This window comes from Strix aluco, chromosome 1, assembly GCF_031877795.1.
Source record: "Strix aluco isolate bStrAlu1 chromosome 1, bStrAlu1.hap1, whole genome shotgun sequence".
Lineage (NCBI taxonomy): Eukaryota > Metazoa > Chordata > Aves > Strigiformes > Strigidae > Strix > Strix aluco.
Window position 1 is genome coordinate 50,237,183 of NC_133931.1, and position 24,599 is coordinate 50,261,781.

Genomic DNA, 24,599 nt, shown 5'->3' on the forward strand with positions numbered 1-24,599 from the left:
ACTTACAGACGTACTCCACCTATAAACAGGGCTTTGTGGTTTCACAGAGATCTCTCTTCTGAGGTTCCTTTCTCGAGTTACTGGCTCGGTCCTTCTAATTTCCCTCACCTCCATGTAGAATTTATGGACCCATTTGAGAAGGACTAAAACTAACTTAAATTATCAGCCTGGATGGAAAGAGCTCTTTCTCTCCATGGAAGATAAACGTTATGCCACTAACATGCCGGGTTGCCTGGTGTCAGTAGTTCATAGAAACGACTGGACAACTGCTAGAGCAACTATAACCAGCTACTGCTGTGCCCCACACAACAGTCAATTTGTTTCAAGTACCCTCATCACCACAGAAGCAAAGACAAAACATAAACTGAAACACAGCTAAATAAAACACTAATATATCTCCTGGCAATTTACCTCCAGCACATTTTAAAAGACCCTTAAAACCTTTATGCAGTGCAATGCAATTTATTACCTGTCTCTCTCCAAGCTGTCTGACAACGTAGCTTTTCTATATTTTTGGAAGCAAAAATGCTCCAGCTGCTTGTCACTGAAAATAACGATGATTCACGAAGTCTTGACTTTTAATTTGCCAAGCACTAAAAGCGTGCTTTCTTACAAAGATGATGACTCAGGGTTTTTCTGGTTTGTTTTGAAAAAGGAGTAATCTGGAAACAAATCATGGCCTCAGCAACAAAAATATTGCTTTTGTAAAAGAAAAAAAAAGAAGTCAAGTGAATAACGGCAAATACCTGCGGGAAAAAAAATACAAGCGTACTTTGGAAATACGCTTTCGATTGGCACCGTGGAACTTTGTGAGGGGGCTGGTTTGATGCTGCCTTCACGTTTCACAACGTGTCGGTAGTAGCTGGTGCTTTGATATGTGCAACTACCACTAACATTTCATAATATGACAATCTAAGAGGTGAAATAGCTTTTGTATTTTAAAATTCATTAAGAACAGCTGCAACTTAGTGCTGATGGATACATCATTACTTTCCTAAATCAATGTCTCCTTTGTTGAGTTATATAAAGCCGTTTCATCACCATGCAGACAGGAGACACTAATCTAAAAAAGCAAAATTTAAAATAAAAGATATTTAAAATCTATTATAGCACATTATATGTCAGCATCAGCTGTCCCTAGTATCAAGAAGTAATGAAACAACTAGAAATATCATATACACAAGTAAAAGAGTAAAATAAAAATGGAATTAGCATTTTGAAGTGACAGTTCTGAAATGCTAAAAAAGCTTATCTCAAAACTGCATGTCTCTGGGTGGGAGAAGGATTTCTAGGACATGCTTTTTCCCTAAGTGAATTTTCCAAGAGTCACAAGTGTTATTTGCCTTCTAGTTCTGTAGTGTCAATATGTATTTCTCATACCGATTTCCACTTAGCCTGCTTCTACAGCAAAAATATCTTGCATTTAGAAAATATATTAACACATTTTAAGAACGTGTTTATTGCATTTAAACTAACAATAAAAGTGTACATGGAGGAAGAGCTGTTTTCTTAAAAAGATGCCACATGGTCAGCCTTAGGGTTAACCAACAAGCTTGTTTTAGGCACTGGTTTTTAAAATCTTTTCTGAATGCCTAGACTGGATCTTGGGGAGCAAACAAGCCCAGTGGATTTTTCTTTCCTTCTTGGCTTTTGGGGGATATTCCAGTTTAGTTTCTAGTGAAGCTTCATGATGAAACACCTACCAAGAAATATCAAACCAGGAAGGCTTAGGGGCTGTAAGTGAAATAACCACTTACGGAGGCTACAGGAGAAATAGCCTGTGTCAGTCTAAAGGAGAATAAGGCTGCAGAGAGCTTTAGCACAATAGTCAGATTGTCAGAGAGCGTGGTTCTAGCAAGCTCTGTGCTTGCCAGGAGCGAGACCGGAGGCCAGGGGGAAGAGTACTGAGAAAAAGAAGTGAGGAAAAGCCTGAATCTATTTGGTAATGTGGTTTCAAACATTACCTTTATTGTAAACCAACTGACTCCTGGAGAAGGGTTTTTTGTTTTGGTTTTTAACCTGGCATGCTAATTATGTGGCCTATGAACTGATCTCCAGGTATACACAAGGAAGGATAATCCGGTCTAGGGTTGCAACCTTAGTGGGGCAGGTGTGTTATTAGTGTTCTGTGGGTATTACATCTTCTTTACTGACAGCAGTAATAAAACATATTCTCCAAGTGTGGACAGGACCTATATTAGAATCAGCCTTAAACCTTGAGTCCTAGAGGAGAATGCTGTCTATGCCTGTGCAGAGCTCTTGGCAGTATAAAACTCCGATTAGTGACGTGGAGGGCGGAGTGGATGTAAGTTTAATGTTATTACGCCAACTTGCATTAGACAACCTTGTGCAACTCTGGCAGTTTCAGAATGCAATTCGATTACCTTGTCTAACCTGAGAGCTTGAACAATAGGATTTAAACTTTTGGAATACAACTGACTAGGCTAAATCTCATCTTTAGGAATGTAGACAGATAGGTAAGTTAACATATATATATATGCAATTAACTTATATATGTATATATACACATGCACACACATATATGTATATAGGTTATACAGGTATTACCTTATGCAGATGTCTTCCCAGTTATGGGCACCTGCAGCACTCTAAACACCTCACTTGCTACTCTCTGAATTCCCCCTGGCTGCTGAAGTGCTTCCAACTGATGTGTGTAATATGGATGCTCCGTATACATTTTTCCCCTCCAACCTCTCTGCAAGTTCTTTATGTCCTTTATACTTACTATTAGTATACTGGGCTCCATATTCATCTCCAAGTCTGTCAACATAGTTCACCTCCTGTAATCAGGAAATGGTGATTAAATGAACATCCAAGAACAGAAGCTGTCAACCTGGTGTTCATCTTTTTTAAAGTTAAAAAACCCAAATGTTCAATTACCTTTTCCACTCATGTGGCTCTGAAAAGCTCCTCTTAAAAAAAGGAAGTGGCTTCATCTCTTCTACAATCTTAAGACAGGATCAAGTTCAAAGGTCAATGCCAGTCATGTCATTTTTAGCATTTATGGGAAGAATAAGGAAAAAAAGATCTCCATCGAGAAGCTTATCTGGGGCATTTAGATTTTAACCACAACAAGGTCTTCCTTCTTTTTGCTCTATGTTTCCGCATCTGGTCCATCATTGGAAGATCTTTGAGACTTTGTCTCAGGACTGGGTTGCAGATAGCATATGATAGGGGAAAAAAAAATATTATTTATATTCTCTTTATGTGCATAGGAAAAAATTTTCTCGAATATATATGTATGCCATCAACCTAAGAGGGAACATAATCCTCTCTCAAACTACAGAGTGAGCACAACTTTAGCACATGCAACAACTTTGACCTCTGTGTAATTACTCCAGGTTTACATCAATGTAACAGTGCCAGGTTTCTTTCCAATTATTTTCTGGGAGTAGCAGGCTCTCTTCCTGGAATGCTTATGTGTCTCAAATTGGCCTAATTTGCTCAACAAGTTGTGTATCCCTTCTCTGGGATCCCACGATTGCCTGGACTGAATGCACAGCGAGGGCTGGGGCTGGCACGGACGCCCCGTCGGTGGCCGCCGGCCTCTGCCCCAGGGGCAGCCCCGGGGCTCGGCGCTGCTCGCCACCGGCACCGAGCCCCCCCGCCCCCCCCAGGCAACCACCAGAGCTGGGGTCCAGCGCTGAGCAATTGCCTACGGATGAGTAAGCAGCAAGTGTGGTAACTCAGGCCAGCAGCTCTGCAATTAAGGCTATAATTTTAGGTGTAGCCGGTAGTCGTAATGAATATTTATTTCAACGTACCAAATAAGAGAAATCGCCTGGCCAGGCGGCCTGGGGAGGCTTCGGGGGTAGTTTGGGTTGTGTTGTGCGGGTGCTACTGGCGGGGAGGTGGTGAGACGCGGCCGCCTCATCCCTTCCTGTCCCGTCGCGGGTGGGACAGGCTCCCTCGCCCGCGGTGCGGGGCCGCAGGGCTTGTGCCCGCCCTTCCTCTTGCCCGAGCCCAGCCCCGCAAAGGACCCTTCCCGGGGAAGGAAGGGTGAGGAGGGTGCAGCGAGGCGGCTGCCCGCCACGCCGCTGGGTACGGCTTCCCCGGGAAGAGACGGGGGGGGGGAGGCGCGGAGCCGGCGGAGGCAGGGCCGAGGCTCCGCGCCCCCCCCGGCCTCTTCGGGGGCTCCCCTCTGCGAAATCCCCCGCAGGGCGGCCTCGCTGGGTGCGGGTCTGTACCCCGCGCTCTCTGCTGTGGGCTGCGGGAGTCCCCTCGGGTTTTGCCCCGTCGCTGCAGGGGGCAGCTGAGGAAGAAGCCGGGTTCGCTGGGAGGCAGCGGCGGCACGGGGGGCCCTGGTCCCTCCGGCTGCCCTAAACTCTGCAGCCCCAGTGAGCCAGGGGGCGGCCCGGGGCGCCCGTCAGCCCCCGAGTCCTTATTTCTCCCTCGCCGGGGATCCCGCAAGCCAAGCGAGCGCCGCGGCTACCAACCGGCTGTTCCCGGGCGGACTCCGAGCCGCACGGATGCAAAGCCCTCGGCGTCCGGCTCCTCCCGAGCCCCTCGACCAAAATCCAGGCGCCCGCCCAAAGGTGCGAGGCCGGCGGCGGGCGATGCCGCGGGGGTCCCGCCGGCGGGAACCGGGTGCGCCCCGGCAGCGTCCCGTCGAGGGCTGAGCCGCGCTGCCGGACAAGCACAACACGAGATTTTTTGGTGTTTGTTTTTTTTGTTTGTTTGGGGTTTTTTTTTTTTCCGTTTTGGGTTGTGTTTTTTTTTTTTTTTCTTTTTCTATGTTTGTTTATAAGTTACTGTGAAAGGAGGACGTGCGAGGGTTGAGAAGGTGCGAGGCGTGCCGAGCTCCGTCCCAGCTGCTTGGTGGCGGTCCATCCCTAACGAAAGAGCCGCTACACACACGGAGCGCTGTTTGGGTTTTGGTTTTTTGTTTGGTTTGTGGTTTTTTTTTCGGGGATGGGGAGGCGGGACGGGCGCCGGGAGCGGGGGGGAACCGTCGGGTCGGGGCGGACGCCGGCCCGGCGGTTCCCCCCCGGCTCCTGGCGCCCATCTCCGTTGCTCGACGGGACGGACCCGAGGTGAGCGGCGGGCGCGGTAAGTACCGCTCCCTTCCCCGCGGTTCCCCCGCGTAGCGCGGCTCTGCCTCCTCCCCATCCATCCCAACCCCTCCCGCCCCTTCCCCGCCGCCGCCACTGGGAGCGCGGCCCCTTTAAGAGCCCGGCTTTGCCTCCCGGTAGCTGAAGGTCATTAAAACACAAAAGCGCTCCGGCGCTGCGGTCCAATATAGCGCATGCGCCCTGCCCGAGGACTGGCAGGGAGACGGCAATATGGCGAGAATGCCTGGCAGCGGCGGCGGCGGCGGAGAGTGGAGCGGCGGCGGCGGGGGAGGCGGCGGCGGCGGCGGGAACAATGCGGGGGACCGGCCGCCCGGCCGCGGCGTCGCCCCCCGCCCGCACCGCTACTGCAGCGCCGGCGAGGAGGAGGAGGGCGAGGAGGAGGATGAGATCCAGGAGGTGCAGATAACGGGGGACGAGGAGGAGGAGGAGGAGGAGGAGGACGGAGCCGATGGGGGGCTGCTGCTGGACGAGGAGGAGGAGGAGGAAGAGGAGATGGGTCTGGAGTGGGACGGCGAGGAGGAGACGGAGCCGCTGCCGCCCGCCCCGGGCCGTACGGCGGGCGGCGGCGGCGGCAGCGGCGTCGGGGCTGCCCCGGGGGGCGCCGCGGCGGCTGCCCCGGGGGGCGGCGGCGGCCCCGGCCCCGGGGGGGCGGCGGAGGACGCGGAGCTGGAGGCGGCCCTGCTGCTGCAGCGGCCGGAGCGGGCGCGGCTGAGCGAGAACACGCGGCTGGCCACCCGCTACGCCGTGCGCATCTTCCGCGAGTACCTGAGCGAGAAGGCACAGAGCCCCGACTTCGAGACGATGGACAAGGGGGCGCTCTGCCGCGTCCTGCGCTCCTTCTACGCCGAGGCGCGCTCCAAGAGCGGGCAGCTCTACTCCAAGTCCTCCCTCATCAGCATCCGCAGCTCCCTCAACCGCTACCTCAACGAGCCGCCCTACTGCCGCACCCTGGACCTCACCAAGGACCCCGAGCTCCGCGCCGCCAACCTCACCCTGGCCGCCGTCATCCGCAAGCTGGAGGAGCAGGGCGCCGGGCCGGTGGTGCAGAAGCAGGCCATCACCCGCGCCGACCTCCGCAAGCTCTACACCTGCAGTGTCTTCAGCACCCAGAGCCCCTTCGGGCTCCTCAACAAGGTCTGGTTCGAGACCTGCATGTACTTCTGCACCCGGGGCCGGGAGAACCAGCGGGAGCTGGAGGAGGACTCCTTTGGTCTGGCCGTGGACGAGGACGGACGCAAGTTCGTCTACTTCAAGGCGCTGGGGCCCTACCACAAGTCCCGCTCATCTTCCTGGAGCAAGAAGCGGGCGGAGAGCAGCGACGAGGAGAACCTGCCCCGCATGTATGAGACTGGCACCGAGTTCTGCCCCTACGCCAGCTTCGTCAAGTACCTCTCCAAGCGCAACCCCCTCTGCAAGGCCTTCTTCCAGCGCCCGCGGGACCACTGCAGCGAGGGTGACATCACCTGGTACGAGAACAAGGCCATCGGCAAGAACCTCCTGGGCACCCGCATGCAGATGCTCTCCAAGGCGGCCAAGCTCTCCAAGACCTACACCAACCACTGCATCGGCGCTGTCTCCATCGCCACCCTCAACAGCATCGCCGGCATCGGCACCAAGCTGGGGGGGCCGCAGCTGCCGCACCACCACCCCCCTCCCCACCACCACCACCACCTCCTCCACCACCCCGCCGGCGGGGGCTGCTACACCCCTGCTGCCCTCAATGGTGGGCCACGGCCCCGGCCGCCCGCCGCCAACCCCTATGTGCTGCCCAAAGACGGTGACGCCGCGCCGGTGAAGGCAGAAGCGGCTGCAGTGGCCCCGGCCAAGCGGGCCCTCTACGAGGCGGTGTTCCCGGCGGGGGCCGCGGCTGGCGGCGATGCCTGCGGGCCCTCTGCCTCCCCCAAAAGACTCTGCCGCCGCCCCGCTGAGCCCCTGGACGCCGCCGCGCCTGCCGTGGTGGTGGTGTCAGTGAAACACGACCCCCTGCCTCACCTCCTCCCTGAAGCCAATGGGCACAGAAGCACCACCTCACCCACAGTAGTTTCACCTGCTATTGTTTCCCCCACACAGGTAACCGGAAAAAGAAAAAAGAAAGGAAAAAAAAAAAAAAAGGTGGCAACCCCGCACCCCATCCCACATAGTCCCCACTGCACCTCTCCTTTCTTCTCCATCTCCCTCAGGGCTGGGCACCGACGCACACCGCCAGCCCCGGGGTGGCTCCTGGGGCAACTGTCACTGTTCAGGCATCCAACGAGCCCGGATGCGTGTTATCCAACTTCCTCGCCCTCAACTTCCTCACCCCCCACCACCGGTCTGGTGGCCACTCACTGTGTGCCTGTGGGTCGGACTGGAGAGGTGCCCAGGTGCTGCCTTGCTCCCCCTCAGTGTCGGCACCAACGGCTTAGCCCTGCGGGCTCCCCCTTTCCCTCCTTTTTCTTTATTTTTTCCCCCTTTTTTTCTTTCTCTTTTTGCGGGAGATGTGAGTTATGAAAATCGGGCTGAAATAGTAGATAAGGGCATCAGGTATCATTAGTGTGTGTGGTGTTCTTGATGTGCTAATGAACTATTTGAATAACCTCAAATGCAGGAAACAGCTGGGAGAATACTCAATTACACACTAGTAATGAGGGTGTAATTTTAAACTTCAGAAGTTAACAAGAGGGTTAATACGGCAATTGCATTCATCTTGTATTTGTTTATTTAAAATAGCTCTGTTTCCTGGCAGTGCTCCTCTTTTTTTTCCCTTTTTTTTTTTTTTTTTTATAAGGCAAATTGGCTTTAGTTGTGTTAGTTACCATAGTGGCGAAATATACAGTAAGAGCACAATTAAATGGGTTTAGGTGCAGCTTAACTGTGGAAGGAGCCCAAGTTCGTTAGATGTGTTTCATTGAGGTAAAACGGTCTTGTCAAAAACGCTGTTGAGCTGTGCCTTAATGCCTTGCGAACCCCCTCTGCTGTGTGCTGGCACGTGCTGGTGCCTGTTCCCCATCCCCTCCAAAAGTACTTTCCTTTCAGGTGCTCGAGCGCTGGAGCTAAATTACTTCAATTAAAGACTCGCTGCACTTCTGCAATTGGCTTGAAGTTTGGAAGTCATTCTAACTAAATCTATAAAGCGTATGCAGTTACGTTGTGCCCCATAAAATACCGTGTTTCAGGCAAGAACTTCACTGCTGGCTGCCCTACACGATTACAAAACCCCTCTGACATTCTTGTGTCGAGTAATAACAGGGATCGCAGCCGTCGGCCGGAGAGCGAGGCGCTGGGTGAGCACAGGTATATGACATGCCTGAGCTGTTTCCCAAGTGGAAATACCAGTTCTGGACAGACTGACCCTTTCAAAGAGTTTGCCAGCTAATCAACCAGCCTGAAGGCTAATTGGAGGGGGAGAGGGAAGGGGGGGGGGGCTTCCAGTGAATGCCTGCATAAACATCTATGTTCTTTAAAATACCTATGACCTCTCCTTTCTAGCAGGGGGTTTTTTTGGACCACTTCAGTGGAGTACTGTAGTTTGATCTCCTGCTGTGTGTATCTGGTGTCTCTGAATGGCTTAGAGGCTTGATTATGTGCAGATAATGTTTTTGTTCTAGCTCATTATTTCAGGTATAAGCTAATGCTCTTTCACTGTATTTAACCCTAGACTCCTCTTTTCCTTGCTTTTAATGACCTTGAAATTAATTTTGAAACTTCAGGTGTAGTTTAGCTTTTTTAGAGCACCAGCACATGTGAGTACAAGAAGGGGAAGAGGGAACTGGGCAGAGTGCTGATCCAGTTAGCAGTAAGGGAGTACGTGTGTCTTTAACCTGTTAAGTGAGGTGTCTTGGTACCTTCAGTCATCAGGCTGGAGAGCTTGATCTCTACCCCGGCCCACAAATCCGTGCACACTTGCATAATGCTTAGTCGAGGAGAAATCCAGCTGCTGTAACTGTTTTGTTGCAGAGCTGCGCTTCCTACGTGAAGCATTTGGAGCTGTAATTCTCATTAGTGGCGGGCTGTGGGGGGAAAGGGAGAAGCATCTAAAATAGATGATAGAGTACACAGGCATGTGCTGTTCTCTTAAGTGTATCAAGAAAGAAAATGAGCAATCAGCAAGGATACTAGGCAGTGTGGGTTTTCTCAGTAATTATATGGAAATGTTCATCTCCATTCACAATTTAACGAGCTAAACAAGCTGCCCAGCCACTTTTGTAGCTGAATCTTGCCTTCATTACAAAACTCATTAATTTAAGTCTTTAGGAGAAAGAAAAGTGTCTTTTTTTTTTTTTTTTCTTTTTAATCACCAATTCTTTTTGTGTCAGTTTTAGCTTATGCATTTCTTCTGGGATGTGACAAAATGAAAAAGTACTGGCTGTGGAATAGGTTTCTTTGGGAGAACGTTAATGCTAAACTTTTTCTCCTTTCATAATAGTTACGCTAATCGAGGTCCAGGGCATTTCCTGGGGAAATTAATGACTGGTTGGGGTTAATAGCCCAAGGCATTGCCTCAAGCCATCGACTCTCCCAGCTAGTCATTAATCCCCAGGAAATGCCCTGGCCCGCAATCGTTGTTGCTTAATTATAAACAAAGACTTTCCAAGCCTTTTTACTGAATACATCTCATCAAGTAATGTGACACTAAATTTCACTGTTGACAAATATTACTGATTCTTTGAAAACATGAAGGTCATAAGTTTGTGGTTTATTGGTCGTCTGTGTAATTATTCTTCCAGGGGACAGATTCTGCTGCCCTCATGGACTTGTGCAATACTCTGGTGAAAAACTGGTGGTGTGATGAGAGGGTGTGCATGCATGCTCTTTTTTTATAGCATTGAGAACATTAGGCGAGGTGTGTCAGAGGTTAAACGAAGGCACCAAATGGGATGTCTTCAATTTGCACTGACTACAAACTTTAAGTGTTTGTAGCAAGTATGTTAATTTTATGCTTTTCTATTGTGGTTGCTCCCATCTTTTGTTTTAGTCCCAAGATGTCTTTTCAATGCTGGGTTTATAGGAGCTTCCTCCAGAGCTAGGGAAAGGTTGGATCAAGATGAGTGTTTAACGTACTATTGCTTTAGGTTGCAGCCTTGAGAGCAGAATTTATAGAGTGTATTTTAAGCATACAGCACTGTGCCATCATGGCACAACTTTCTTTTCAGTCCTTATTTGCTCTGAAGTGCAGCAATTTTCCTGCCACTGACAGCAGTACTTCAGTTCAAGTTGATGACAGAGGGTTGTAATTTGGCTGTTGTTCATCTCTCGTGTTACTGAAAGATGAACAATAGCTAAAGTTTAAGCTTTTGATGCTACAATGTGGTGGTAGCTGTTGAGATTTATAAATCTGGTACATGCTGAACTTACTACAGTAGTAATACCCAAAAATAGGTCTAGGAAAATAGATTGACTTCTGCCATGGGTGAGTTGTTTGTCCTTTAAAAATGCTTAAGTTGATTCTCTAACTCAGCTGGGTTTCTCAGGGCTGCTTGTGAAGAGTTTAATCAGATATTAAGATATCTACCAAACAGTCATTAAAACATGACTCGTGCATTTGTCTTGGCTGTTCCAGGGAATCCTTAAACATTTTTTCCTCCTGCTTTAAATCCAGAGCTGTCCTTTTTCTTTTCTTTTGATCTGGCCCATGTCTTCTTGTTGCCTTACGTTCTCTTTGAAGGGCTTTCTCTGACCAGAACCAGAAATCTAGTTCTGACTGCAGGTTTTGCAAAAGAAGGCAAAACAGTAGCACATGAGGAATATGAGTAGACAGCAGGCACAACTGGGAGCAAATCAAAGTAATAAATTAGTCTAGCTCTTTTTAGTCTTTGTTTTTGGAGGGGGATAAGAATCTTTCTGCTTGATCTGGGAACATCCTCCACTTCCATAAAATGGCCACAAAAAAGGCTTCTGTTCTGTACAGATGTTTGTAGTACTCTGCCCAGAATCATTGCTAGGTTCTTTCAGAGTATACTGGGTAGGAGAACTCCTCAGACAGCTTCAGGGAAGGATGCTTAGCATGGCGGTGTTAGGATGCGAGGCTTTATGCATATAATAGGTGAGGCAACATACCTATCTTAAAGGCTTAAAGTACAGTAGCTATTAAGACTGATGACTGCTAAATACGTTGTTAATTCTTGTGGCAATACTTCTGTTGGTCTGGTTTCAGAGGTTAGTACTGGCTGCCCTACTGCCTAGTTAGTGCCCTCCTCTTTGATTAATGGATTATCTCAGGTTGCAAGAAAATCCAGGATTTACTTGGTGTCTTTTTTAAAAGAAACACTGAGATTAAAATCGTCAAGCGTGAGGGTTAAAGGAACTTTAGCCTGCAGTTAAAGAAGCTGTGGCTACCTTGGGAGCTACTGTTTGTTTCTTGGTTGGTTGTGGGGTTTTTTTTACCGGGGAAGATTTTCATCTTCTACTAGGTTACAGATGTGGAAAGTGATTAATCGTAGGAGGGACCTATTGTATCTGATAGTCATCAAAATTGCTCTGAAATCCTCGGGAGGTGGGAGATAGGGTAGCAGGGGTGTCAAACATGGTCCCCAAAGACAGCTTTTGTTATCAGTCTCCATAGCGAAACGAATCCTGTCTATTTCTGTCTTCAGTGGAAGTCAGTGTTGTTTGTAACTGAATGCTTCTAAAGATCATTTAACAGAGATGGGGTTTTTTTGAAGTGAGTAGGATGTCCCAGGCTATGTTCCTTAAAACTAACATGAAGTTTGGTGGGCATAAGCATGTTTCCCAAGCTGAGTGCAAGAAAAGCAGAATAGAGATCAGGCTTAGTAATTTTGTATACAGCTTTGGGGGCAGTATATGCACTGATGGGAATTGGTTTTTCTTTCCTAGACTGAAGTGGGTCCATTTTGGATCAGCTGTTGGGGAGGGAGTTGGTTTAAGGTGACTCAGGAGAGTATTTCGCAGAAGATCTGAAAATGGTGTTTCGATACACACAATTCTAAATGTGGTTATGGAGTTTAGAGTCCAGTGCTGTCTTTGCAGGTCCTCTTAGTTGCATTGTCACGATATATTGGAGGTAGTAAATTTTGTAACTATTTCAGATGGTGATTTCTGCCACTATCACTTTAATTTTAAATTTTTTTTTACTTTTTAGAAATTAGACTCCTTTTATTTAGTTGCATCGTGTGAGCTAGTCAGAGAACTTGCTTGGTCCAGCGTTCAGTGATGCTAAGAATGCAAGAGGTGATCCATTTTGTATAACTTAAATGAAGATGACCTTTTCAGTACAATTAGGAGGAAAAAACAGCATCACTGAAATGCTGCTGTATTTTGACACTTTTTACAATTCTATAGAATCTGAAATGACTGTGTTGGTACTCTTCCTCTGTGCACATCAAAGATAAAGTGCACAAACTTAAAGGCAGTAGAGAGCTTTTTTTTTTTTTTAAACAAAAAATCTTCTGTGATTATCCTGTAAAAGATTTCATATTGCCCACTGCTCTCCTTCTAGAGAGCAAGAGATCAGAAACTGTTCAGTCTAATTGGTGAGTCTGTATGACAGTGAGCTGCCTTATTTCATGTACGGTGTAGAAATAAATGAGTGCTTAAACCCTTTGAAACACACCACTACTGCAAAAGCCATAGGCTGTAATTAAATTGAATGTGGGGTTGTATTGTCTTGTGCCCTTGGCTATAAACTTGATAACAGACCATGGTACACCCACTATTGTGTTAGAAGCCGGAACCTAATTAGCAATGTTGTAGATTTTCAGTCACTTTCGAAGCCCTCCTGTTCATCTTTTTCCCTGTGTCCTTTCTTTCTTATTATTTTGCTTTTCTGTTTCTGAAGCAATAAATGCACCCTTCCTTTCAGAAGGAAATTGTTAAGGGCATGTAGCCAAATATGTATGTGCAAGATAATTTTTTATCATATTTTGGATTCAAGGGACAAGTGTTGGTAACTGCATTTTATCTGATGTAGAAGAGATTTATTAGTGTTGTGATAGTAAAAATATATAATCATGTTTCCAGGGAATGCTTTCTAAGTCTCTTCCAGGCATTTGAGGGGGGGAGTAAGGAAGGGATTGGAACTTCTCATAATACCTTGATCTAAAAGTAACATTGGAAGATGTACAATTGAATTCTGTTCTGGTTGTTTTTTGGAGATTATCCACAAGGAAAATGATTCTTCCGGGCTTTTAGAATTTCATGTGCTTTTGCGCTCAGCCAGTTTTAGTTAGCTGATCTGAAAACCTTCAAACTTGCTAAGGACTTAATCCCTGGTGAGGACAAGTGCCTTTGATGTGTTCTTAATGCCATTTTTAGTTTGGGGAAATAATCAAAGTTGCAGTGTACAGATGAGTATATACATTTCCAGTAAATTCTTAGTTAATTGATATCCTTAGCTATTGTATTCATCTGTACACTTTTGTAGCTAGGACAGATCATTTTAATTAAATTGAAATTGAGTGAAATTTTTAAGCCCTATTCATTTACCAGTGTATGAAAACATCTTTTTCAGTGTATGCTTAGGACACCTCAGCTCCGTATAACACAGTCCTGTGCATAGATACTAGAGCTAGTACCTCCTTGGAACGTCTGAGTTGCTTCATATACTCGCCTGAGCAGTACACTGTGTTGATGTGGTGTAGTGTAGCCTGGACAGTGCGTTATCATGTATATTTTGGCAAGGGGTAATCACTTCTTTTCGAGCAGTGTGAAACCAATGCTTCTCCTGTAATACTGTCACGATTTTACATTGAGGAACAACAGGAGTCCAGGAAGACAAAGCCGATGTGATCTGCAGGAAGGAATGGATTATAAATCCCGTGGTGAAGCTTCCCCAAGGTGGGCGTAGGAGAGGAGGTTTGAGTGTAGCTTTTTTGTAGTGGGAGTAGTTCATGGGGCTGGGTAGGTTGTTTGGTAGGTGCTGTTCAGATAACACAGGCTAGAGCACTTGTCCTTGCAAAAGGAGGAGGACAGAAATCTCTTTATGGGATGTGAAGCGTGAGGATGAATTCTGGCTTTCCTTCTGTTTTCTTATCCCAAAGATCTTGTGGAGGTGCTGGGGTGATTTCTGAGCTGGGCTTATCTCTAGCACAGTGCTTCATTTGACTCTCTCCTCCGTAAAGTGCCCAGGAACAGGGTCTGATGATGCTGTCATGTATTTTAGTTTGTTTTTTGATATGGGGAGTGGGAGGAAGAGGAGGCTGTGTAGTTAGGACTCTTGTGCTTGGTAGCTCTAATAAAGGAGCCACAGCTCTCGGGCTTCCCTGTGAATTGGTGCCTGTATATGCTGTTACTACTTTTGCATCTGTCTGTCAGGAATGTAATGCATAGATGAATGACTTCCCTAAAATACCACTGCATTTTAAATTCCTGTTTTTGGTTTTTTGGTTTTTTGGTTTTTTTTTTTCCCTATGCGTGTCCATTTACGTATGTTTAAAACTAAGGATTGCTGGAGAAATTTCAGGAGCGATTTCTCAACACCCTTCAGCTGAATCCTGAGCTTTTACTTACTGCAGTGATATATATAGCTGCTTCTTTCGCTGCTGCTGATTTTTCTCCCTATGTTTCTAGCAGGCTTCAGAAGTGGCAGGGAGAGGTTGTTCTGGAGTAAGGACAGCATACTGTGTCTGATGCTTTGACTTTGAGTTATTAAGATCTGGTGTAGTCATCCTGAGCTCTTAACTCTGATCCAGGGTTACCGGCTGCAAAGCCTGTGCTCGCCTTGACAGTGTGAGCTCTTGTTTCACAGGTGAGATGTCTGCAGTGCACCCGAAGGAACAGCACTGAAACTCAGGCGCAATAGGAAATCATCAGTGGTTAATTACCGAGCGTCCTCTGGCTTAAAGCTCCCCTGGAGAAGCAGCAGCGGAAGCATGTGGTGTGTCTGGCCAACGCGAGGGTGGGAACACGGGGTATGTGGGTTTAGCACGAAAGAGAAGGGGAAATCCGCTCGCGTTGCCCTCCTCACTTCAGTTCTGCTTGGGGTGGGTTGAAACTGTTTTCTCCTTGTGCCTGAAATGTGGGGAAGAGGAGGAGTGAGGAAGGTGAAGTGGACTTAAATAGCTTCCTTCCTTCCTCCCTTCTTACAAGGGCTGGCTGTTACCTGTGACATCCCTGACAATCTCCTTCCCTCGTGTTGAAATCGCCCTATTCAGAAGTATGTGAGTTGTCTGAAGTGCTGTAATTAACCCATATAGTTTTGATGCCAAATTAGAAGGACCTAACTGTGAGAGTTAGGTTAACAAGTTGGAAAGTATAAATGGGAGCACGGATGCCATGGCAGAAAAACCTACAGCTGTAGTACGAACGGTGCGTGAATGTCAGAGGGAACCTGCTTGAATTGGTTGCCTTTTTGAAGGTTTCCCAGTGTTTCTAATAATTTTATGACTAGCAGTGCTCACGTAAAGGGTGCTTGTGTGCTCGTCCTCCTCATCTCAGATACGACAGTGATACTGCAGTTGTTTATCACAGGAGTTAGCTAGCAAATTATTGTAGACCATGTTTGTGATGATCGGGAGATGATTCTTTGTGTAGGTTTTTATCAAGTTTATCAGTACTAGTTTCCATATTGGGTTTAGCAAACGTGTTGTCTTTTTCCTGTTATCATAACACTAGTTTCTGGAAGCTTTCCCTAGACTGTTGCAAGATCAGGTTCACATTTCTACTTGATTCTTTAAAATGCTTTTTAGAGAGGGGAAAAATAATAAGATGCTCTAGCCATGTGGGTTTTGGCAAATAACCAGTTCAAAAAGAACTGTTTAGCCTTTTAGTATATTTTGCACTTTCTCACATCTTTTATTTTGGTAGTGATGAAGTATGTATCTTGCTGATTATCTCTTTGAAAATACAGTTTCTCTGAAAATAAACCCACTATCTCTCTGAAAATGCACACTAATCAGTGACTGTCATACTTGGGAGTGGGAAAGTAACTGTTCTTGGATGCAAAAGGGATAATGCAAAGCTCTGTGGTCCATGAAGCCACGTGAGGAGAACTGAGTTCTCTCAAACTGACTGATGTTGGTAGGAATATGATTTTTTTTCCAGCACAAACACTTGAAAAAATTTATATTCTTTAGCATAAATGGCAATGCAAATCCCCTAGCCTTTGACTCTGGTTCTTTTGCACAAGTACTGTTTGAAAATAAAACAGGTGGAGTGGGACTAACATGGTTTCAGTGTCAGACTTAAACTGCTTCAAAATTGGCTTTCTGAAGCTGCTGCCAATCCAAAGCAGCATGGGTAGCACAGTTACTGTTTGATTTTTTTTAAAAGCAGAAACAACTTTAATATCCTGTCAGAACTTTGTAGTTTTGCCTTCGTTTTGGGGTATTTGACACACTTCTAAAGCAGCTTTATTTCTGGTTTTATCTCTTTAGAAGTCTTTGCAAGTTACCTTTTTTTTTTTTTAATTTTTAAATGCATTATTTTTGAAATGCACCTGCATTTGCCAGCTGGTTTCCAATAGAACATTGTGAGGCTTTTTGATATCTCTTAGGTAGAGCCTAAACTACAAATGTTTCCACTGAAAGTACTTTTAGATATATGCTGTTCCTGCCACTTTTAGACACTGAAAAGTATCAGAAGTAAGGAATGCCAAAAAAAAAGTTAAGGAAAAGCCAGGTTCGTTATGACTAGCAAGTACAAATGTGTCAAAATGGGTATCGAGTTTGAAATGTAGAGTGACTCAAATAATACTAAACATAGTATTACTTGAAATGCTAGTGCATTGGTGCATGGAAGTAGCACTACACTACTATGTAAAATGGCAAAAGTATCCCCATGGTACAGAGGAGGATAATTTAATACCTTTTTTTAAAGTTTACTATGGTAATTCATTAGGAAAAGATTTCTCACGCCTGTGCTAAAGTGGAATTTCTAACCAGTCAGTTTTCTTCAGTACAGTATATTCACTTCCAAACTGCTAATAGATGTATTCAGGATCATTAACATAATAGTAGGCTAGATCTGCAGTACAGGATAATGATATGGTAGTGATTGCTGCAGTCATGTAAAACGTACGGCAGATACTTTCAGAGGCTGTTGTGTGTTGGTTTAATTGTTGAAAGATACCAAAGAATCAGTCTAAATCTGTATCTTACCAGGAAAATACACAGTAGCTGTTAAATAATATTTTTTTTTAAGATTTCACAAGGCCCATGTGCAAATTTTTGCCAGAAAAGCAAAACACCCCCATGCCCTCCCCTTCTGTGCTTGGTAACTTAGCTGAATATTCTAACTGGTTAAGGCATTTCTATTTCTGTAAAGTGCTGGACTCATTCCACTGGACACTTTTTTTGGTACAGGGTTATGATCTTACCAGTGTTAGTTGCTGTAAAATGCACCAGTGTGGTGTTTTTTGGCATTCTTCTGTGAAGATTTCCAGTGACAGAACTGCAACAACTACCCCACTACCTTAGCCTTCACAGCAGCGTCCCCTTGGTCGGCACATGGGTGGCCAAGTCCTCTGTGGCCCCGTCCTTCCTGCGGGGAGTCGGTTCAGGCTCCAGCACAAACAAACGCCTCTGCTAGAGCAGTGACTGTGCAGCCCCGCCGCAGGGATGCAGGGCACCGCTGCCGACAGCCCGTGGCTCTGGGCTCCTTGGGTCTTCTCAGGTTTTCCTCAAAAAAAATAAACCAATGCTATAAGAAAAAACTAAAAAGTCTTCCTCCTCCCCCCCAATTCTTTATAAAACTTGAAAGCTCCAAAACAAGCCTCAATCTGAAAACCTTTATTCTCTTTAACATTAACGATAGTGGTCTAAAATAACTGTTACCTCCTTTATCTGAAAAGACTAGAATTTTAGGAGGGGAGGAGAGCAGAAATGAGCTTACTGGCCTATCTGGAAGTCGGGAAGCAGGGGTTAAATAACTGTGCTAGGAGGATTTTGAAGGCAGAACGTAAGAATCTTGTGAGAAGAAAAATATCTGGAAAAAATTTGAAATGGAAAATGAGGAGGAAAGAGAAAGCAGGGTGAGAAAATCTTACCAACTAGCTTGTTGCAGCATGTCAGTTTGGAGACTAGATTAATTTCTGTATACCAGTGTGCTTCTGCTGGATTAGTTTGATGGATTCAAGGGGTGGGAAATAATGCTTCTGTTTGAAGAGGTGCTAAAACTGGAGGAGGAAATTAGGATTTAAAAAAAATCCTTCTCTCCTAACACTAAATTACAAATGTAGTAGGCACTGAAGCAAGATTTGATCAAGGAAAAGATAGACCCAGAGGGTCTTTCGACTTTAAAGTAGAAATGCTAGAGGAAAATATAAAAGAACAGTGAAGTGTGGAGGGGAAGTCTTGGTTTTCTTTAACTTTCAAGTTAGTTAAAAGAAAATCAGTATGATGTAAATTAAGTACAGTGTATTCTTGCCTCTTATGGAAATTGAAATCTAAAGATTTTTTTTCCTTAACCTTAAAGAATGTGACATTTAAACCAGTGGTTTCTTACAGAGTTTTGTTTCAGAGTAAGCATTGGTACTTGAGTATGTATCCCAAAAGAAATCCACTGTCAGCGCTGTTGTAAAATGGCCTTATAAGCATTGTGTTTGTTTTTATGCCTGGTGGACAATAAACTAGTTTCCTCAAGCTACTTGAAATGTTCCTTGTAAACTAAAGTGTCCTGATCAATTTCTCATTCGTATCTTATTAAAACTTGGGGAGGAAGTTGGGAAAACATGTTTTTGATCAAAGTGCTGTATAAACTAGTCATCTACTCCATTAATCTTTAAGCTACTTCATAAAATTTCTGAGAAGAACCCCAGTGGGTTCCTGCTTTCGAAGACAGCTTCATCCCACCTGGGTGCCAGATAGAGAGAACAGCTCCACTGTGTGATGGGAGGGCACGTGGGAGCTTTATGGGGTCTAGAGAAGAGGAGACAGTTGGAAGGTCTTGTTTTTCTGATGTTTATCTGGCTCGCAGTTTCCTGGTGGAATTCTAGAATTGTTGAATTCCATGAATAGCTGGCTGCATTCAAAATTATTTGTGTATGCTACTCTATTCTGTATGTTAATGCCTGTAGTTTTGTTGTGTAGTCAGTTCATGTTATATATGACAACCTTAAATGCCTCAGTGGTGTGCTTAATCAAAACACATTTTTTTTCCTGAAGGCAACAAACGTAGGGTCATAGCTCTGAGAAGTCAGGAATTTCTTGTTGGTTCTGGTGGTAGATGGCTGGGTGCTAGTTTTCAGTGACCCATTCTTGAGAAGAAGTTGAGCTGCTATCATACCATACTCCTTTCATAAATATATTTTAAACTTCTATACAGGCTCTTTTCAGATCTCTCTTCTATTGAGCTTCTGTGTATGCATCTTAATGAGTAGGAGACATCAGATCAGTATTTACAGCATCTGCTTCGATGCTTGATCTATGCAGCTATATTAAGATACATGGTTATGCACTTTATAAGAGACTTATTCAAGGAGAAGCGTTCATGTGATTTGCAATATCTAAATGTTGGCAATGGTAGGGGATGCTTTGAGCACTGTTGTAAAAGCAGTAGTATTGTGTTTTGGAGACACTCTGAAATATGCTGGTTTTGTTGTGACTTGAAAATTAAAGCTTTGTGTTTGACTGTGAAAAAAAGTATATGAGAAGTGGCCACTGCAACATAAAGCCTCCCTGGAGCGAGAAGCATGCTGCCTGTGTGGCGGCAGGATGATACCATGAGAGTAAGAAGTTGTGCTTCAAGAGATAGGAGATGGCAGTGTTGGAGGTGGTGTACCAGCTGATTAAAGGTTATAGGGAGGAAATGGGATAAGGAGGTTATGTTATTGAGAAAGCTGGTAAGAGATGTTAATCTGGTTGTACCAGCAATCTAGCCCAAAAGAGGGTGGGGGAAGAAAGTCCTCATCTGTAGAAACAGAAAGTCATTAGCTGTTCTTAAAGCAAGTTTTTTTGTGACTGATGTGAAAATTAGTGGTCTCAGTCGGATCCTAGTGGACAAGTATCCTCACAGCAGAGGAGGCCACCAAACTGAAACTAATTGGCACTCCTGTTGGCAGCCTGAGTGGCAAGGCGGGGGGAAGAGCTGCCCTCACCCCAGAGGTGAGCTGCTGACCATCATGATGGGCTGATGGCCGTGTGGGGAAGCTTGCTCTGCAGGTGGTGCATTTGCTGTCTGGATTATCTGCTGGTCTGTGAACGTGAGGTTATCTAAAAGTAGCAGATTCCTGTACCAATTTAAGTGGAAAAACAAGACTAATGGCCAAATTCGTACTCTCTGTGTTTTTCACTAATTGTGAAAAATAGCAGTTTGCTTCTCCATGCTCCTGGCTTTACCATCTTCTTCATAACTGTGCTGACTTTTACTGATGGCTTCTTGTGTCTAATCATTTCTTAATGAAGAAGATGAGTATATTTTATTTTATCCTGCATGGGCTTCTTTCCGTCACTTGTTCCTGTTTCCTTCCACTCCAGGCAAAAATTATTTCCAGCTGAGAGGGGCTGGATGTGTCTCATTCCATACCAATTGTAAATGACCCTACAGATTTGCTTGCAAAAAAGAGAACATATTTTCCCTCGGAGCACACCCCCTTTTCTCACCTAGAACGCACACAAGAATGGTCATATGAGGCCAGATCTGAGGGGGGTCTGTCCCCGTACCCCATCCCCACGTCTGGCCAAGAGCAGATGTCTGTACAAGAGAATAGGAATGGGTGAGTAGGTGACGCTTCTCACGTGGGTCTTATAAAGGTGCTGCCAGGTCTCCCTCTGAGGTGTAAGTGACGTGGCAGAAGGATGTTAATAACTAAAAAGCAGATATTAACATAATCGTGTTGGGTCTGTGGGATGAACGGACCCCTTTGCATTTTCCTCTCAAACTGTTTTGATGGGAATGTTGATTACAGACAAGGTAAACTTGTTTGTACTTCATTCATTAATAACAAACTATAAACTGCCCTGCCTCCCCTCCCCACAGGCAAGGCACTTGAGGAGATGCCAGGCAATTAAAGTACTTAAGACAGTAATTACAGTCAAATATACAACAAAAATAAAATCACTGCACATGATTTTTTTTTATGCTTGGTTTTGTTCTCTGCATTTATTAAACCACAATTCTTGCCTCACGATTGAACAGGAATCTCCTAACTGGTAATACCAAAGTGTGTGTCAGGTTTGCTTTGGTTCAGCTGGGTATTTAATAACCTCTTTGACAGTCTTAGTATTGAATTCTTCACAGCTCAAACTCCTGCTTTTTAGATGAATCTTGGCATACAAAGCCAGCACGCCTCTGAGTCTTGGCACTGGTCAGTAGGGAGGTGATACCAATGCTCTCTTGAAACTTTTCCTTTCTTGCTTTTCTTGCTAGTTTTCTTATTGTATAGGGAGTAGCATCTCTCTGGTTACTGTGGTGCTTAGGAGGGGAAGATTGAATTAGGCTGAAGCGTTCAGTTAATAATCCATAGTTGGCTTCAAATATTTAAATTTAGCTGATGCATTTTGAACTTCAGAAATACATGTCCACAAACTTGACTTGTTGTGAACCTATTTAATGAGTTAGCGTCCTGCAGTATAAACGTGTGTATGCCAGCTCAATGTATTTTTAAGTGAAATTCTTAGTGACTTCAATATTCCAGATAAAGAACACTTTAAAAAGACAGAAACTTAACTGTAATGAGATCCAGCTGGTGTGCATAAACCTTTCACATTACATAATTAAGTTGGTAAGTAATGTATGGAGAAAAGTTCTTGTTGCTTATTCTTTTGTACTGGAGTTTTACAAGGCTGTATAAATACTGTAAGTATTTAATGGGGGAAATGCAGGATTAAAAGCAAACAGCAGATGATGTATGGTACAAAAATGTCATAAACCAAATGCGTAATATTACCCTTTCGGTATTTAACACTAAATGACTGAAACATGACAGTATTCTGAATGTGACCTACATTAAAATAGCTCTTATAAGAACACTTTCCAATTGATTGCTTTGATTAATGTGACTAGTTTGAAGGTAGATAATTTTATGCTGGATGATATCATTGCATGGATTCCTTTTGAGTAATGTTTTGACCAGTCTTTTTTAGTAAAATCTACATTGCTGTGGTATTAAAAGCAGAGTACAGGCTCATGGACTCCTTACCATGACTTAACAACCTGTTCTCCTTTTAACAAAGTATAATTACAGAAACATAAACTACATCTTCATTTATTTCAATGGTAGAGCATGGGAGAGGAATGTGGGAAGGCATTGTTTGTGCCGCCATCAATTTAGTTGGCTACCTTGCAGTTGTTTCATAAACATCCTAGAAAGCTCCTGAAAATACTGAATGTAGAATGTGCCAAAAATGGTTAAAATGCAAGACTTTGTCCTCTGACAGACAAGCCCTGGCAAATCTTAGCTTGATGTTTCTGCCCTTGGCTGGCCTCCTCCTTTGCGGAAGGCTTTTTCTCCCTTGCAGAGTCAGCAAAAGGTACCGTGTGCCTGTGCTTCAGCAGCTACAATGAACCCTGGTCAAGGGATTATTATTTTTGGGTGCTGTCGTCGTCTCCAGCAATTCGAGTTGCGGTGTTTGGTCTGTGAACTGGAACATGGGAGGCATGGGCATACGGTCTGTTTTACCAGCTCTGCTATGGGGGTGGTAGCCTTGGGGAGAGGAGTGGTAAAAAAAGAGCAGCCCTAAATTGCACAGCTGTTTGCTGTGTGATGGTGAGTCTGAGCCCTCAGCTGTCCTCATTTAAAGGGAATGAATGGTCAAGCAGGTATCATAAGGTATTTAAAGCTTAGGTGGTTGCTCTTGTGAAGAGTGTAATTTACAATAATTGCTGCTTTTAATAATAAACTAATCTATTTGAGATGTCTCAGCGCCCACTAAACAGTTAAAGTGACAACTAATTTCAAGATGCTATTACCGATATAGGTATATTGACCTCGAGCTGTTCAGGGGGGATATTGTGGGGTGATTTCCATAGCAAAGGTGTATTACTCTTAGGCTCTCTTCTACAGACAGGAAACCAAATTTTGAGTTAGAAATAAACTTTCACTTGCCTGAGACTTACTCAATGAGAGGTGAAAGGAACAATCAGAATGTAAGTGAATAACAAATATGTTTTGGTTTTGTGGGTTTGTAAGTTCCCATAAATCAGTCAGCAAGTTCCCAGTCGTGACAACCACATGTCCCATGCTCTGACATTGCAGCCACCACAAAACTCAAGTGAAGGGTGCAATCAACCCATAATAAGAGTGGCAAGCCAAATGAGTGGCATTAAAAAAACAGGGTGCCGTCTTGCAGATTTCTGACTTAATTTTTTGCAGGCTGTCAGTACACCAACAGACTAAATTGCCCTCTTTTTCCTCTGTGGGTCCCCACCTTGCCCCTTGCTACTTCTAAAACCGCAAGCAAAAATCCATTATGGGACTTTGTGGGAGAACAACGGGCTGAAGACCTTCAATGGCTTATTCATAAGGATTTGACATGGCTCAGTATTTTGTGATCCTTGTTTTTAAGGAAACGCTTGTGTTAATGGGCATTTATTGTAAAATACGGAAATAGGTTAAAAGTCGAAGTAGTGGTGAAGAGTGATTCTCTAGTTTTTTTTCTCTGCTCTGGGGGGCTGAGGTCCCCACTGCTTCTGGTGAAGCCATCACAAAGAGCAGGGCCACACTGCTGGGCAACGGGCCTGTCTCGGGCTTTCCAGCAAGGGTGAGCTCTGGACACGCCACCCAGATGCCTCGGATTAAAAAAATGAGGATAGGAAGCATTGCTGCTCAGCAGCCTCAGATCGCTCAGCAGGGCTGCACTTCTCAACAGCTTGCTGCATACAGGGCTTGTGAATAGCCAGTGGACCTGCCCAAGCTGTGGCAGCAATGGTTGAAGGTGCTGATAGGGATGTCTGCAAGTGCCCCACACCTTGTGCGCTCCTACTGTGTGAAGCAGCCTTGATGGGAGTGAAGTGTGAGCTTGCTTTAGCCTTGGAGCGGCCAGTTCCAGTGCTCTGCCGGCCTCTATCCAAATGCTGGCCTGAACCGACCCTGCTTGGCTTGAGATCCAGAGGGATCACAGTGCAGCAGGAATAAGAGGCACTTTGTTCTCCATCATAGATATGCTGTGATTAAACTTGATAGTCATGAGGCTAGATTTACTGCTGTGCTCTCACTGTTTTGCATTGCACAACAGCACAAACACCCAGAGAACAAGTGAATTTGATCTGTGTTTCCTAAGGATTGTGAAATTCTCCTTCTGTATAAATTTGCTGGCTGAATTTTAAACATGATTTATAAAAGGAGCCTTTCCTCTTATAGTAAACATGATTTCCCTTTCTGTAGGGCTGTAAGACCTAGTTCTTAGTCTGCAAGCTAACTTTCTGAGCATACTATCCTTAACATGATTTTGGCTCATCTTCCCTGCTGCACACTTACTAACTGAAGCTATTTAACTGAGATGCAGAAGGAAAATACTTGTTTCTTCAGCATTTGGACCTAATACTGGTGTACAGGAAATGTAGAGCAAGGCAGGCATTTGTTTTGCACTGTTCAGAAGCTTTCTAAAATCCTCTGAAGTGTGCTGTGGTTCTTATTTTTGGTCCATTTCCTCCATCTGCCATTGCAAGTAGACTTTCTCTTGCTAATCTGCTGCC

At 45.0% G+C, this 24,599-nt stretch overlaps 1 protein-coding gene across 5 annotated transcripts in view; it reads left to right on the plus strand.

Moving 5' to 3' along the window:
- Positions 1-24,599, plus strand: part of KCTD1 (potassium channel tetramerization domain containing 1) — a 104,387-nt gene that overhangs the window by 28,488 nt on the left and 51,300 nt on the right. The window contains exon 1 of one of the 5 annotated variants that reach the window (XM_074820487.1): positions 4,271-5,070. The exons of 2 other annotated variants lie outside the window; for them this stretch is intronic. Coding sequence is in view for 2 of the 3 variants with exons in the window: in XM_074820451.1 (XP_074676552.1) it covers positions 5,304-7,163 (1,860 nt within the window). In the remaining variant the exon portion in view is untranslated. Of the gene's footprint in view, positions 1-4,270; positions 5,071-5,297; positions 7,164-24,599 lie in introns of those variants that run through there. 2 more of the 5 variants (XM_074820459.1, XM_074820451.1) reach the window with 2 other exon arrangements.